The sequence below is a fragment of the Pristiophorus japonicus genome, chromosome 16 (assembly GCF_044704955.1).
Source record: "Pristiophorus japonicus isolate sPriJap1 chromosome 16, sPriJap1.hap1, whole genome shotgun sequence".
In the NCBI taxonomy this organism is placed as follows: Eukaryota; Metazoa; Chordata; class Chondrichthyes; family Pristiophoridae; genus Pristiophorus; species Pristiophorus japonicus.
Genome location: NC_091992.1, coordinates 39,213,517 through 39,229,383, shown reverse-complemented (window position 1 = coordinate 39,229,383; position 15,867 = coordinate 39,213,517). Strand labels below are relative to the sequence as shown.

At 46.3% G+C, this 15,867-nt stretch overlaps 1 protein-coding gene across 4 annotated transcripts in view; it reads right to left on the bottom strand.

The window, feature by feature from the left end:
* LOC139226454 (RIMS-binding protein 2-like) overlaps positions 1-15,867 on the bottom strand; it is a 267,359-nt gene that overhangs the window by 168,255 nt on the left and 83,237 nt on the right. For all 4 annotated transcript variants that reach the window (XM_070857232.1, XM_070857233.1, XM_070857235.1 and 1 more), the window contains exon 3: positions 13,209-13,337. In XM_070857232.1, coding sequence (XP_070713333.1) covers positions 13,209-13,337 — 129 coding nt within the window. The remainder of the gene's footprint in view (positions 1-13,208; positions 13,338-15,867) is intronic.

The window sequence follows — 15,867 nt, the reverse complement described above, 5'->3', positions numbered from 1 at the left end:
GAGGAAGCTTGCTGGCAACATTAAAACTGACTGCAAAAGCTTCTATAGATATGTGAAGAGAAAAAGATGAGTGAAAACAAACATAGGTCCCTTGCAGTCAGATTCAGGTGAATTTATAATGGGGAACAAAGAAATGGCGGGCCAGTTAAACAAATACTTTGGTTCTGTCTTCACGAAGGAAGACATGAATAACCTTCCGAAAATACTAGGGGACCGAGAGTCTAGTGAGAAGGAGGAACTGAAGGAAATCGTTATTAGGCGGGAAATTGTGTTAGAGAAATTGATGGGATTGTAGGCCGATAAATCCCCGGGGCCTGATAGTCTGCATCCCAGAGTACTTAAGGAAGTGGCCCTAAAAATAGTGGATGCATTGGTGATCATTTTCCAACAGTCTTATTGATTCTGGATTGGTTCCTATGGACTGGAGGATAGCTAATGTAACACCACTTTTTAAGAAAGGAGGGAGAGAGAAAACGGGTAATTATACGGGTAATTAGCCTCACACCAGTAGTGGAGAAAATGTTAGAATCAATTATTAAAGATGAAATAGCAGCACATTTGGAAAGCAGTGATGGGATCGGACCAAGTCAGCATGGATTTATGAAAGGAAAATCTTGCTTGACAAATCTTCTCGAATTTTTTGAGGATGTAACTGGTAGAGTGGACAAGGGAGAACCAGTGGATGTGGTGTATTTGGACTTTCAAAAGGCTTTTGACAAGGTCCCACACAAGAGATTTTTGTGCAAAATTAAAGCGCATGGTATTGGGGGTAATGTGCTGGCGTGAATAGAGAACTGGTTGGCAGACAGGAAGCAGAGAGTCAGGATAAACGGGTCCTTTTCAGAATGGCAGGCAGTGAGGTGCCACAGGGCTCAGTGCTGGGACTCCAGCGATTTACAATATACATTAATGATTTGGATGAGGGAATTGAGCGTAATATCTCCAAGTTTTCAGATGACACTAAGCTGGGAGGCAGTGTGAGCTGTGAGGAGGATGCTAAAAGGCTGCAGGGTGACTTGGACAGGTTAGGTAAGTGGGCAAATGTGTGGCTGATGCAGTATAATGTGGATAAATGTGAGGTTATCCACTTCGGTGGCAAAAACACGAAGGCAGATTATTATCTGAACGGCGGCAGATTACGAAAAGGGGAGATGCAACGGGACCTGGGTGTCATGGTACATCAGTCATTGAAAGTTAGCATGCAGGTATAGTAGGCGGTAAAGAAGGCAAATGGTATGCTGGCCTTCATAACTAGGGGTTTTGAGTATAGGAGCAGGGAGGTCTTACTGCAGTTGCGTGAGGCCTCACCTGGAATATTGTGTTCAGTTTTGGTCTCCTAATCTGAGGAAGGATGTTCTTGCTATTGAGGGAGTGCAGTGAAGGTTCACCAGACTGATTTCCGGGATGGCAGGACTGACATATGAGGAGAGACTGGGCCTGTATTCACTGGAGTTTAGAAGGATGAGAGGGGATCTCACAGAAACATCTAAAATTCTGACGGGACTGGAGAGATTAGATGCAGGAAGAATGTTCCCAATATTGGGGGAGTCCAGAACCAGGGACATAGTCTAAGGATAAGGGGTAAGCCATTTAGGACTGAGATGAGGAGAAACTTCTTTACTTAGAGAGTTGTTAACCTGTGGAATTCCCTACTGCAGAGAGTTATTGATGCCAGTTCATTGGATATATTCAAGAGGGAGTTAGATATGGCCCTTACGGCTAAAGGGATCAAGGGGTATAGAGAGAAAGCAGGAAAGGAGTACTGAGGTGAATGATCAGCCATGATCTTATTGAATGATGGTGCAGGCTCGAAGGGCCAAATGGCCTACTCCGGCACCTATTTTCAATGTTTCTGTGTAATGCTTGGAGACAAAATTAGCGCTTCACAAAAATGCACCAAGCATGCAAAATGCTGCCTGCCTCTATCACAATCATTGTCACGGCTCTGCTTCTTGCCACGTCATCTTAGTCAGACCCATTTGCTTGTTTTTAGGTAGGTAGATCAAATACTTGGCTCTGAGTACAGTCTTATCCATCAGCCTGCTGGTAGGTTAGGTACATCAAAGACTGGCTCAGAATACAGACTGATTCATTGGCCTGTTGGTAGGGTGGGTGTATTAAATACTGGTTCAGAGTACAGTGTGATCCACTGGCCTGCTGCTGGATACATCATATGCTGGCTGCCAGTACAATCAGATCCATTTGCCTATTGGTAGGGTAGGTACATCAAATACTGGCTGCGAGTACAGTCTGGCCCATCAGCTTGCTGGTAGGATAAGTACATAAAACACTGTCCATGAGTAGAGCAGAGCTGTACAATGCCCACAGCAGCTCCTGGTGATTCCTAAATGACAGTAGTCCTGCAACGAGCATCCAGGTATCATTTCAGATATTGAAGCAGTCAAAGATTACACACCATGCAGCAGGATGGCTGCTGCCACACTGGCTTACTAAGTGTAGACTCAACAGATTATCAATAACTGTTATTACTATTTTAGAATGTATGTTTTTTCTGCTTGAGATTCTCTGTTGAGATCCTGTTGCTGTGCATCCTCAGGGAGTTGGTCTTGTCCATTGGTCACCGTTTGGACATTAGATTCCACAACCATCATTTCTGAAGATTATTAAAATCATGCTGCAAATGACTACATCTTTCTGTAACATCTGTCAGAAAGCGTGTTATTGATCGTATGCAAGAGTGTATACCATATGCTAGACTAGGGCTGCTATGGGCCAGGAGATAGTAGCGTCTGATCAGACTAGGATCAATGCTTGGCTGAAAACGAGTGAACCAAGTAGTCACAGACAAAACTCAGCAGGTTCACATGACAATCAATCTGCTCCTTTAAAACAAACAATTTATTCATGCTTCCTGTCCTGTGGCTCCATCTCTCCCCTCAACACTGTATACACCTGTCTGTCAGGCCTTTCTGCTTCAGAAGGTGAAGGCTGACCTTCCAGTGGGCCAGGTGCTCTTCAATCTGTTGCTGTTCTGTTTAGAATTCATTCTGGTGTGCATCATAAAGCAGAACTGCTCTTTCAAAGACATTGATGGGGGCATAGTATTGTAGACTGCAACTGCAGTGAACAACTTAAAAGCTGCTTGCTGTACATTGTGTATATAGCTGTACTGTAAGGCATGGATCTATAATATCAGTATTGTAATGCTGATATTAACCAGGTTTCTGGATTTACTCCACTGAGTAGTACTCATCAGAGACAGTCCCTCGAAATTGAAGAAAACTTGCTTCCACTCTAGGGGCCCAAGTTTCCACAAGAAAAAAAACGGGCGCCCCTCCGAGCTGGGCGCCCGTTTTTCGCACCTAAAACGGCGCCTAAAAAAATCCTCGGTATTCTCCACCGACTTACAGGTCCTGTGGCACTCGGCGCAGCCAGCACGAGCTGTGGGGGGGGCGGAGCCAGGTCCCGGCGCTGAAAACAGTGCCGGGACCTCTGCACATGCGCGCTACAGTCGGCACGCAAGTGCAGTAGCTCCAGGCACCGAACTGTGTGGGAGGGGCCCGAAGCACGCAGCCCCGAGCCCTGGCCCAATGGCCTCACTGGGGCTGCGTGAATGAGGCTCCTCCCACGGCCAGCTCCTGCCCCCCGCCCGACCATACCCGACACTCGCTCCCCCCCCCCCCCCCCCGCTGCCCGCCGACCAGACCCGACCCGACACCCGCTCCCGACACCCCCGCCCCGACCGAGACCCGCTCTCCCCCCCCGACCCGACCCGAGGCCCGCTCCCCCCCGCCCCCGACCCGACACCCGCTCCCCCCCCCCCCGACCCGACACCCGCTTCCCCCCCCCACCCGACACCCGCTCCCCCCCCCGACACCCCCCCCCCACCCGACACCCGCTCCTGTTCCTCGACCCCTCCCCCTCTCTTCCCCCCCCCCTCTCCCCTCTCCCTCCCTCTCTCTCTCCCTCCCCTCTCTCTCTCTCTCTCCCTCCCCTCTCTCTCTCTCTCTCCCCCTCTCGCTCAGCGGCACGAACAGCTGCAGAATTCTCCCTGGCTGAAGCACTTTCACACAGGTAGGAAGATGGTTTATTTAATCTTTTCTTGGCTTATAAATGTTTATTCAGGTTGGATTTATTTGTATAATATTTGTAGAAGTATAAATAAGGATTTATTGTCGAATTTAATGAGTTCCCTTCCCCCCCACCTCATTCTGGACGCCTAATTTGTAACCTGCGCCTGATTTTTTAATGTGTAGAACAGGTTTTTTCAGTTCTACAAAAATCTTCACTGGCGCCATTCTACTTTAGTTTGGAGTACATTTTCACTGTGGAAACTTTCAAATCAGGCGTCAGTGGCCGGACACGCCCCCTTTTGAAGAAAAAATTCTGTTCTAAACTAGAACTGTTCTACCTGACTAGAACTGCAGAAAAAAAAATGTGGAGAATTGCGATTTCTAAAATAGTCCGTTCTCCACCAGTTGCTCCTAAAAATCAGGCGCGAATCATGTGGAAACTTGGGCCCTAGAAGTGAGTTCTCAGGTGACTGTAAAGTCGAATCTGGGAATTACAGTCTCTGTAACAGATGGGGCTGACAGTGGTTGAAGAAAAGGGTGGGTGGGGAAGTCTCGTTTGCCACACACTCCTTCCGCTATCTGCGCTTGATTTCTGCATGCTCTTGGCGACGAGACTCGAGGTGCTCAGCGCCCTCCCAGATGCTCTTCCTCCACTTTGGGTGGTCTTGGGCCAGGGATTCCCCGGTGCCGGTGGGGATGTTGCACTTTATCAAGGAAGCTTTGAGAGTGTCCTTGAAACATTTTCCCTGCCCACCTGTGGCTCGCTTGCCGTGTAGTTCAGAGTAAAGCACTTGCTTAGTGAGTCTCATGTTGGGCATATGGACGATGTGGCCCACCCAGCTTCGATGCTGGGGATGTTGGCCTGAGCGAGAACACCAACGTTGGTGTGTCTATCCTCCCAGTGGATTTGCAGAATCTTGCGAAGGCAGCGCTGGTGGTACTTCTCCAGCGCTTTGAGGTGTCTACTGTATATAGTCCACATCTCTGAGCCATATAGGAGGGCGGCTATTACTACAGCCCTGTAGACCATGAGCTTGGTGCCAGATTTGAGGTCCTGGTCTTCAAACTCTCTCTTCCTCATGTGACTGAAGGTTGCGCTTGCACACTGGAGGCGGTGTTGGACTTCGTCATCGATGTCTGCCCTTGCTGATAGTAGGCTTCCAAGGTATGGAAAATGGTCCACGTTGTCCAAGGCCGCGCCGTGGATTTTAATGGCCAGGGGGGCAGTGCTGTGTGTCGGGGTCAGGTTGGTGGAAGACCTTTGTCTTACGGATGTTTAGTGTAAGGCCCGTGCTTTCGTATGCCTCGGAGAAGGAGTTGACGATGGCTTGGAGTTCGGCCTCTGTGCGTAGATGCAACAGTAGTACTGCACTTATGTTGGATGGTATTTGACAAGTTGGTGGTGATCTTGAAACAGAAAATTCAATCCAATCACAGTTCAGATCAGCGCAAATGTTTTTGTTGAATGAGTTACAAGCAGATTTGGCACCAATTGGAAAATTGTGTAATTTCTCACAATACAGCTCTAGGGATAAACTTTCCACTTTGCTGTCTATCGCCCAAAAGATGGGCGATGTTCCAGCGATATTCGATGCCCCAGCCTTACCGATTGCTGGCTCATGGCCCATTTTTGGATGCCGATTTTCCACTCGGCGATAGGCCAGTGATGTCAAATGGGCAATGCAAAAGATCAGCGATGCAATGTGCGCCCAATGATGTGGAAGGCAAAAGCTTCCCTAGCCATGGTCTTCTGCGCATGCGACTTTTAAAATTTTATCCGGTTGACAGCATTTTGTGCATTTCGGGAGGTCAGGGATCATCCACACATGCGCAGAAGGCCAATTGTGGTGGGAGAGAGAGCGAGAGCGAGAAGAGAGTTTGGATTAGGATTAAGAAGATTAAGAGAGCAAAAGGTGATAAATTTGAAAATGTCAATTTGAAAACTTTTATTTGAAAATGTGTAGTCGAAAATGTTAATTTTAAAACGTAAATTCAAAATATTAAAACTTATAAAGATCAAATACGTCAGCATCATCGTCTGATGTGGAGGAGGCTCACAAAAGGGCCAGATGAGGCAAACAAGGTCCTTTGTTCAGGAGGTGTACGCAAGATGGGGCAAGTTAACCCGGGCTGGCAGTGGGAAACTCCCACCCTGGGTGTACAGGAAAATATGGGCCGAGATTTCTGACGTCGTCTCGGTGGCATCTAATGAGGCGAGGGGGTCCGATCAATTCCGCAAGCGTTGGAACAGCCTGGTCGCATCAGTAAGAGTAAGTACAGATTTTACATTGTATATTATTGTAATTTTAATATTAAATCGCCTGCATTGAAACATATTTTGTACACAGCAGGGCACTTTTGTACATTAGCTCCTGACATTGCAGACCTCAATGGAGATTGCATTAGAGAGAGATATGTTTGTGTCAATCATCACCTCGTATCCCCGATATGTGTTATAACTGTTAAAATGTCTTTCCATGATAGTACACATACCATACAGCTTATGCCATGCACTTTGCCAATTTTGCAGAGGAAGATATCAACAACCGAGCCAGCAGAGGCACATGGGAGGGGGCACAGCTGCCTTACAAGCATTGAGTGATATTGAGGAGCATGTTGCGGCTCTGGTGGGGAGCCACAGTCGAGCGGCCACATCCCGTGGATCTGCCGAGTCCTTTGATGTGTCACGTGAGTAATGTGTCAAGCAGTGTTACAGTAATCCTGCCTCCACAATTCTGTGTGACTGAATTCCGCATAGATGTACTACCATATGTACTAACATATGATGCATTGTTATGTAACGTCTCCTGGTCTCATTTATTGTAGTAGTGATGCTCCGCCTTCGTATGCCAGCGCAGCGCAATAATGTGTACCCCTCTGCTATAATAAACTCAATAAGCTCAATTGTGTTTTGCAGGGCCCACAACACCCACAGCACAAATGTGCAGATCAGAACCGCAACCTGCAGTTCCGTTACAGGTGGTCCTCACCATGGGTGGGGAGGAGGAAGGAGGAAGATATCACGGAGCCTGAGGAGGAGGAGGAGGAACTGGTTTTAGAAGAAGATGCCCCTAGCATCTCTCAGCATGTGGTTGAATCACCTGTGGGACCTGTGGCCATTACGTCGGCATTGTCGACAGAAGCAGCGGGACCAAGCGGCGTGCAACTGTCGACGCCAAGGCGAGCATTAATGCCCTCGCAGACTCCGCGGAGGTTGAGTCAGCGAGTAGAGCACGCGCCTACCCTGGCCGATCGCATGGATGGCTTGGCTCAACTGTGCGAGGAGACAGTTGTGATAAGTCGCGACCATCTCCAGGCGTTTGTGGCCTTCATGGAGGCCTACTCCAGGGTGTCACAGCAGACGCTCGAGGAGATCTGTCTGCAGACCATTGCCACCAATGCATTGCGGTATGCATTGTTGGTGGGATACGATGCTGCACCTGAACGTGACGTGATGCCGCAGACCGCAAACACCAGCACACAAGCGGGTCAGGAGGAAGCAATTCCTTCTGACTCGGAAGGCGATCCCCATGCTTCGCCTTCCCCTCCTACACCTCCCCAACAGCTGATTGCACCAGCAATTCCCCCACCACGGCAGGAAGTCTTGCCATTGGCAGCTGCATGCCTGCGATATCTCTGTGCCATCCAGGGACCAAATTGGGCGGGTGGGGCTAGAGGACGGGGAGGGAAACGTGGCCGCATGTGATGTGTGAATAACATTTGTTCTTTCTGTTAATGGTTTACTGTTAGGGTGTTGTTTGGGGAGGTTGGATGGGAGGGTGAGTGGGTGGGTGGGTTGTTGGTTTGTTTGGGTTGCTCCTGTTGCAGTTGAAATAGAAATTTTTTATTACATTTTACAATTTACAATTGTTGTGCATTTTCTTATAGTAAGGTAATAATATATTAATGTAAACAATGGCCGACCAGACCGGGCAATGATGTAATGTCGCTCAACGCTAATGCAAACGTTGTTTTGCTATAAACGTAACTGTAACTCTGACTGTCCACAATGAAAGTTCATGCAAAGCGTTCATTTATGAGCTGTTCAGCAACACTTTTGCAGCCGCGTAACTCCCATGGGGTTTTTCCAATCTTGTGGGTGGGCGTGGAGGCATGGTTCATCGCCAGGTTGAATGTCCTCCCCGAGGGTTAGGGTTAGGCCTCCTCCTGCTCCTCCTCCTCCTGCTGCCCCTCGTCATCTACTTCTTCCGTCTCTAATCCTTCTTGAGGTGGACCGGCAGTCCCATCTGGCAAATGCTGTCCTCTCCTTATAGCCAGGTTATGTAACATGCAGCACACCACAATAAACTTGGTACTGTAGGCTGCCTCCTGAGTGGTCCAGGCATCTGAAGCGCTGCTTTAGGACTCCAATTGTCTTTTCAACGATGTCGCGTGTAGCGATGTGGCTTTCATTGTAATGCTTCTCGGCCTCAGTAACAGGGTTACACAGGGGTGTCATGAGCCAGCTGGCAAGGCCATATCCCTTATCCCCCAGCATCCAACCGTGACCTTGTGGCTGATTTGCAAACAGGTCAGAGACAGCACTCTCACGCAGGATGTGTGCATCATGGATGCTGCCTGGAAAATTAGCATTTACTGCCATGATAATCTGGTTGTGGTCGACAATGAGCTTCACATTTAGCGAGTGAAATCCCTTTCGGTTACGAAACACCTCCACATTCTGTAAAGGTGATTTCAGGGCGATCTGCATGCAGTCTATTACTCCCCGCACCTTGGGGAAGTCTGCTATTCTCGAGAACCCCAAAGCCCTCTTGGTTTGTGCCTCCCTGGTCATAGGGAAGTTTATAAAGTCCATCCTGCGAGTGTAAAGGGCTTGAGTCACATGTCGAATAGAGTAGTGTTTGGCATGCTGAAAGATACGGCAGATGCATAGAAGGATAGTGCCGCAGTAACCTTACCTCAATGGACAGTGCGGTCCTGAAGGTGCTGACAGGCTGCAAATCCCCCTTGATGAGCTGAAAAATCTCATCGATGACCTCCTTTCGGAAGCGCAACCTCCGAAGACACACGTTATCAGATAAGTTCAGGTTGTAAGATTGCTTTTCCTTGTAAATTCTTCGGCTGTAAGGTCTCCTCATACGTCCACGCGTTAGTCTGCGACTTCTACGATTGACTCCTTCACTTAACTCAAGCTCAGATGCCAGCAGTTCTGCACTTACAAGTAATGGCAGAGAATATGCAGCCCCCATTCTTTCAGTGTTTATATAAATGCCTTTTCTACTACTAAACTGACCTTTCTGCAAAAATAAATGAAAATATAATAAGTAATATAAGTTTAAATTTGACTGGATATATCTGTCAAATACACTTATAACTCAAATTACTAGCACTCTTGTTTTTGCAGCCTCTCTCCTTTCCTCCGATATTTAAAATGGTGTCAAAATGGCATCTGTAGTGCCGAGCTCTGTGAGTAAATCCCGGGAAGAGCAACTATTTCCCAGCAATGTTGTCGATGAGCAATCAGCCCAGCGCTGTGCCAAAAGTTAGACTGGACGATGTGCAGGCAATCACCTCAGCGATCAGCTCGGTGATGTGAGCCAAAAGTCAGGGGGATAATTTTTCGGCGATGATCCAGCCTGAATTTCCACTTTTTTGTCAAAATGGGCGATGGAAGGCCGTTTTGGGTGATATATGGGCGATGTGAAGTGGAAAGTCTAGTTCACAGTATGAGGAAAAACATGCGTTAACCCACAGCAATTACAGAGAAGCACCGCTGTGAAAGGATAGATATATTGAAAGCTTTATTACCTCATCATTAAATGTAGAAGAAACCTTGCAACACATCTGCAGAAGTACCTGGTCAGTGCATATTTTATACAATGCTGAGCCAAATAAACTGGTGAATGAGACGACAAGTTCCATCCCCAGCATGCCCTGCACTGCGGTACAATAAGTGCGTGACACTCGCACCCTTCTGTGGCAGTCACTATGTGGCAACTCGCTATGCTAGACTCTGGTTGGATTACTGCTGGAGGTTTCATTACATCAACTCCTGCTTCCAACTGCCCCACCCAGTTAAACAGTCTTTTTTTCTTCTCCAATATATTTGAACAATTTTGTTTATTATTTATAAAGAAAATGAATAGAGCACAATTATTTTAATGCAACGATAATCTTTCTCCTGGGTTGCTCGCAGTAGTAACTAGGAGATTATTCTTTAATTCATGGAGACTCCTGAACATTCCTGGAGGTTTGGAAACCTTAGCCAGACTCCATCATGGTGTGCTCGCCCACAAGCAGATTGCTTGCTGAGTAATGAGTACTTTCAGCAGCTTTCCTCTGTTAATATCAGGCTGCCGACAGATTCACTTTAGTAGCTTAGTGTTTGGACACAATAATGAGAAAGCAAAGTACTCCACCTGGCAGTGACACATCACCACGTCCCACCCATCCAACACAGTCACTGCTTGCTCTCAGAACATAGACATCACTAGGAAGCGAGTGCTTTAAGCTCCCTCTTGCACTGGACCTCTTAACTATTTCAGCATTGAGTGACCTTGCCAGCTTCCAAACACTGAACTTCCTTTTCACAAGACCACTAGAATAATTCAAATGAGGAAAGCCATTTGGCCCATCTATGTTTATTCATCCAAAAAGACTTAAAAATCCCCTCATTGCGACAACTTTTATTCTACATTGATTCCAGGGATTTTGATCCACGAGTCCATTCCACGTTCTAATTCCTCTCTGCAAAGAGCAACTTCCTGATATAAGTCCTAAATTTGCCTTTTATTAGTTTGAACCTGTATCCCCCTTGACTTATTCTCGCAATTTAATTGAGTCATTTTCTGGATTTATGTTTTCAATTGCCTTGAAGGAAAGGATCATTCAGAATATTAATTATATTATTCCCATTTACCGTTTCATCCTCATTTACATGTTTTATGGTTCTCACCGCTTTTCCGACAGCCCTCTCACTATAAGTACATAATGAATTTCTTACATTTATGCTTTTATATTTTATGGCTGCAGCTCTGGGTTTTTTTCAATCTCTGACACTGTTTCTATATTCATCCCTTCCCCTTTTTGGCATGCAGAATTTGTAGAGGTTGTTTTTCCTCATTTCATTTCTGATTTTTTTGTTTACCATTTAAAGTCACATTATTTAGTCTAGCTTTGCTGATCTCAGGAAAATATTTATTCTTCAGACTCAGCATAACATCTTTAAAGCTGTTCTACATATCTTGTTAAACGCCAGCAGTACCCCTGCACATACTTGAAACTGCAAGATTTTGGTTCTGACAACCGAAGCTTAAATTACGAACATACAAAATTGACGGGCAGGAAAAGACCACCTGGTCCATCAAATTGTCTGGATTTAGGTGAGTGAGGTACATCTCTTTGTGGAAAACATGTGATTTGTATTACACAGATAGAGGCTCTGTGGTTTGGTTTGGAGACTCTTAAACATGGCGCTGAGCCTCTAGTCCTGCCAGACAAGATGCATAGAGTTCTGATCTGATGGCACTCAGTGAGTTCAGTGCACCAACGTACAAGCTGGCGCACATTACACAATAGCACAGCACATTTGGAAAATAATGTTCAAGAAATATTTCTGAGATGCTTTTAAGTTGCAGAAGCTGGTGAACCCTGCAATAACCATCACTACTTGCATTTATAAAGCACCTTTAATGTAAAGACCACGGCGCTTCACAGATAACCATGTGGAAAACATGCTGAGCCAAGAAGGAAGAAATTAAAAAATATTGGTCAAAGAGGTGGGTTTTGAGAATGAGAAGGCAAGGTGAAGAGGTTCAGGGAGAGAGCTGCTTGTTTCCATCCAGTACGAGTTGTCAGCACTAGATAAATCATAGCTGTGACCTCTTCAGTCGTGAGATCGAGCGATGAGCTCCTAAGTTGTGAGCTGCACACCAAAACCATCCAAGTGTGGCACAAACATAAACCCTATTAAAAGCAGCCAGCTGTGTCCAGGCTATCCTGTGCTTAAATCTAAGTTTGTTGCCCTATTCCTGCTGACGCAGCTGCTCTGAGTAACACATTTTTGTTTGTCATTTTGATCGGGTGACCTCTCCTGGTAACTAGAGAGAGCAGTGAAGCCAGGGAGCAATGCTCAATACATGTGTTTGAGCACATCTGGTGAAGCTCTGACTTATCCAATTTCATAACATCGCAAACAAACAGAGAAAACAGAGCAAAATAAAATGGAAAAACTGCAAATGTTGAAAATCTGATCACGAGTCATATGCCCAAAACATCATAATCTGTCTTTTAGCTGACTGACTTGCTGGCATTTTGAACATTTTCCATTTTTATTGTAGTGAAAACAGATTCCCATCTACAATGCTGTGAAAACAGAACCAACTCTATAATCCTTCAATGCAGTATAAAAATATTAGTGAATTATTAAAATAAATTCTATTCTTCTGTTGCATCTTTGTTCCTCTTTCCTTTCTCTTTCTCCTCCCTTTTCCTTTTCTTCTCTCTACTCATGGCTGTGGGATTTGTGATTTTCTCAGTTTCTTTCACTAGAGAACAACAGAATATGAAAGGAAAGCTATCCCAGCCTTCACAGTACTGGAGAGCGGCCTCTATTAAAGCTATAAACTGTATTTCATGTCATTTTAATAAAGGCCTTTCACTGCTGGAATAGCCCTACATTCATCACAAACCTAATGAGAAAATAGACAAATCTATGAGATGAGGATTTTATGTTTGTCAGGCGACCTTCAGATTTTAACAGGCAACAATACTTTTGTTTGGATGATGTTGCATGTTGCACCACCACATTACACGGTTCAAAGGGCATATGGGACGCCCATTTAAAACAGAGATGAGGAGAAATTTCTTCTCTCAGAGGGTTATAAATCTGTGGAATTCGCTGCCACAGAGAGTTGTGGAAGCTGGGACATTGAATAAATTTAAGACAGAAATAGACAGTTTCTTAAACGATAAGGGGTTATGGGGAGCGGGCGGGGAAGTGGAGTTGAGTCCATGATCAGATCAGCCATGATCTTATTGAATGGCACAGCAGGCTCGAGGGGTCGTATGGCCTACTCCTGTTCCTATTTCTTATGCTCTTAAAGCTTTAGTAGATGCAAAAAAACATTACACAAGTAAACCATTGATTTTGATGTGTGGCATTATTGAAGATCTGTCACTATTTCACTTGTTGTCTCTGAGACACAGACTCACCACTCGGAGGTTGGCTTCTTGCAGTTTCCTGGCTCTTTCCTCCAACCGTTTGGCGATGTTTGCCAGTTCCGCATTCTTTCGTTTCAGTCTCTTCACTTTCTCCTCAGTCTCTGGAGAGCTGCTTTTCCGCTGAAAAAAGAAACAATTTTAGGACCAATGCTTTCTACCTTGCTATCCCTCCCAGTCATAAGTAGAAGGTAATCAAAGCTGAGGATCACTTACAGCACTCTGACACTCAGGCAGCCAGCAGGATGTGCTCCTATCAGCTGAGCAGGTGCAAATGACAAGAGATTGCACAATACATTAATGGGAACCTATGCAGTGTGGCATTGGCATCAGGTGTAAACTCACATACAAAGCATAACTAACCTGACCAGCCACCATGACTTCCGGGTGGTTTCTCCCTGGTCAGGAAGGTATATGCTTACATTTTTGTAAACAGGAGGTGGGTGGGATGGCTTGACCCATCCACCTCCACGGAGGTGTGTGGGGGACCTGACCCATCCACCTCCATGGCACGAACCTGGTATTGCAGTACTTCCAGGAACGGTGCAGTGGCTCTAGGCCTTTTGGCTAAGAGCATTGGCGCAGAGTGATCCTTGACTGGTGCAGGGTGACCTCTGGCGTTTGTGACTTGACAAAGAATTGGAAACGATTGGCTACGAATTTATTAAAAAAAAAAAAAAATGAAGAGGGAGAGACACAAAAATGGAATAGAGAGAAGAGGGCGATAGACTGAGAGAGAAAGATAAAGAGAATTAGGGAGAGAGAAGTAAAGAGCATAGAAACATAGAAAACAGGTGCAGGAGTAGGCCATTCGGCCCTTCGAGCCTGCACCACCATTCAATATGATCATGGCTGATCATGCAACTTCAGTACCCCATTCCTGCTTTCTCTCCATACCCCTTGATCTCTTTAGTTGTAAGGGCCACATCTAACTCCCTTTTGAATAGTTCTAATGAACTGGCCTCAGCAACTTTCTGTGGTAGAGAATTCCACAGGTTCACAATTCTCTGAGTGAAGAAGTTTCTCCTCATCTCGGTCCTAAATGGCTTACCCCTTATCCTTAGACTGTGACCTGGTTCTGGACTTGCCCAACATCGGGAACATTCTTCCTGCATCTAACCTGTCCAATCCTGTCAGAATTTTATATGCAGAGAGAAGAAAGTGAGAAAGAGAGAGAGGAGAAGATAAAAGAGAAGGGGAGGGATAGAGAAGATGGGGTGAGAGGGAAGAGACATCGGGCCCAATTTTGCCCAAGCCCGTTTTCTGGCGTATTGCCAGAGTTCCGCCCATTTTTCTGGGCCAGAAATGTGCTGGAAATAATTTGTCAAAGTTTCCCCGATCTATAATTCGAATTTGGCGTCGCGCAGCATGTCCAGTCGCCTCGGGTGATGGAGCATGCTGTCTGCTCCGAAAAACGATGCCGCACCTTCTGCGCATGCGTGGGGAAAAAAAGTTACATTTATGACATCACTGCAATGGACACACATGCGCAGTACAGTTCCGAGTTGGCAATCGGCCATTTTTAAAGAGCCAGTTGTGTGAGAAGGAGTGCTGTGTGAGAGCATTGGAAAAATCAGAGCTGCAGCGATACAAGATGCAACATGGTGCAAGAACCAAGAATTTCTCACAGGAAGAAGTGGAGGCACTAGTTACTGTGATTGAGAACAGATGGCAGGAGCTGAACACCAGCAGAGGTCACATAAAAGTTCCACCCAAAGAAATGAAGAAACGCTGGAACCAAGTTGCGGAAGATTACTCGGCAAAGGTGACCACCATGAGATCTAAAGGCCAGTGTAAAAAGTGGCAGGACCTTGATCAAGTATTATAGTGTAATATTTTCATTGATTCACTGGAATTGCAATTGTAAATGTGACCATCTGTATGTCCCACCCAGCAGAAAGACACCATCTCTAAAAAGTTATGTTTTCATCTTTGCAGAGGAAAGTGGCACATAATAAAAGGGAAAGAACTCGATCAGGAGGAGGCCCGGCAAATCTGCAGCCACTGACACCCTTGGAAGAGAAGGTCGCTGCTTTGATGGGTCCTGCCTGGAGAAAAGCAGCCACCACTGCACAAGCTGGGCCCACACTCAAGGGAGAGGGTAAGTCCTGCAAATTCCACAGTCTGGCTTTGCTAAATGTTAAGTACTGCGCGGGCTGGCTATGCTTCGGTTCCTGGGAATGTCTCCGTCAGCTACGCTTCGGTTGATGCAATGTGCTATCATTCATCGTGGTCCTTCAAATCAGCCTGCTGCCTGGCCTGCGCTGTGTGAGCCTGCTTACGAGAAATGGGAACGATGTCTGGGACCATCAATGAGGGAATAGTGACCACGAAGGAGGGAATGTCATAGGTAGTTCAGACAGTTTTGCTCAACATGAGAGAGGGAATATTGCAGGTTGTTGAAACACTATCTGGGCGCATGAGGGACGGCATGGTCGAGTTAGCTGCTGCAATAAGGGAACACACCCAGATCCCGCACCTATCGACACAATCAACTGCCACTCCCACTCCAATCCCCACATCAGCCTCTGAAGGGCCCAAAGCCGGGCCCTCCAACTTGCCCCCCCCCCCCGCCAACATATGCGCACTACCCGAGATCTTGGAAAGAATAAGCTTGGTACCAAGCCCAGAAACAGTGCGCCACTGTCTGTGG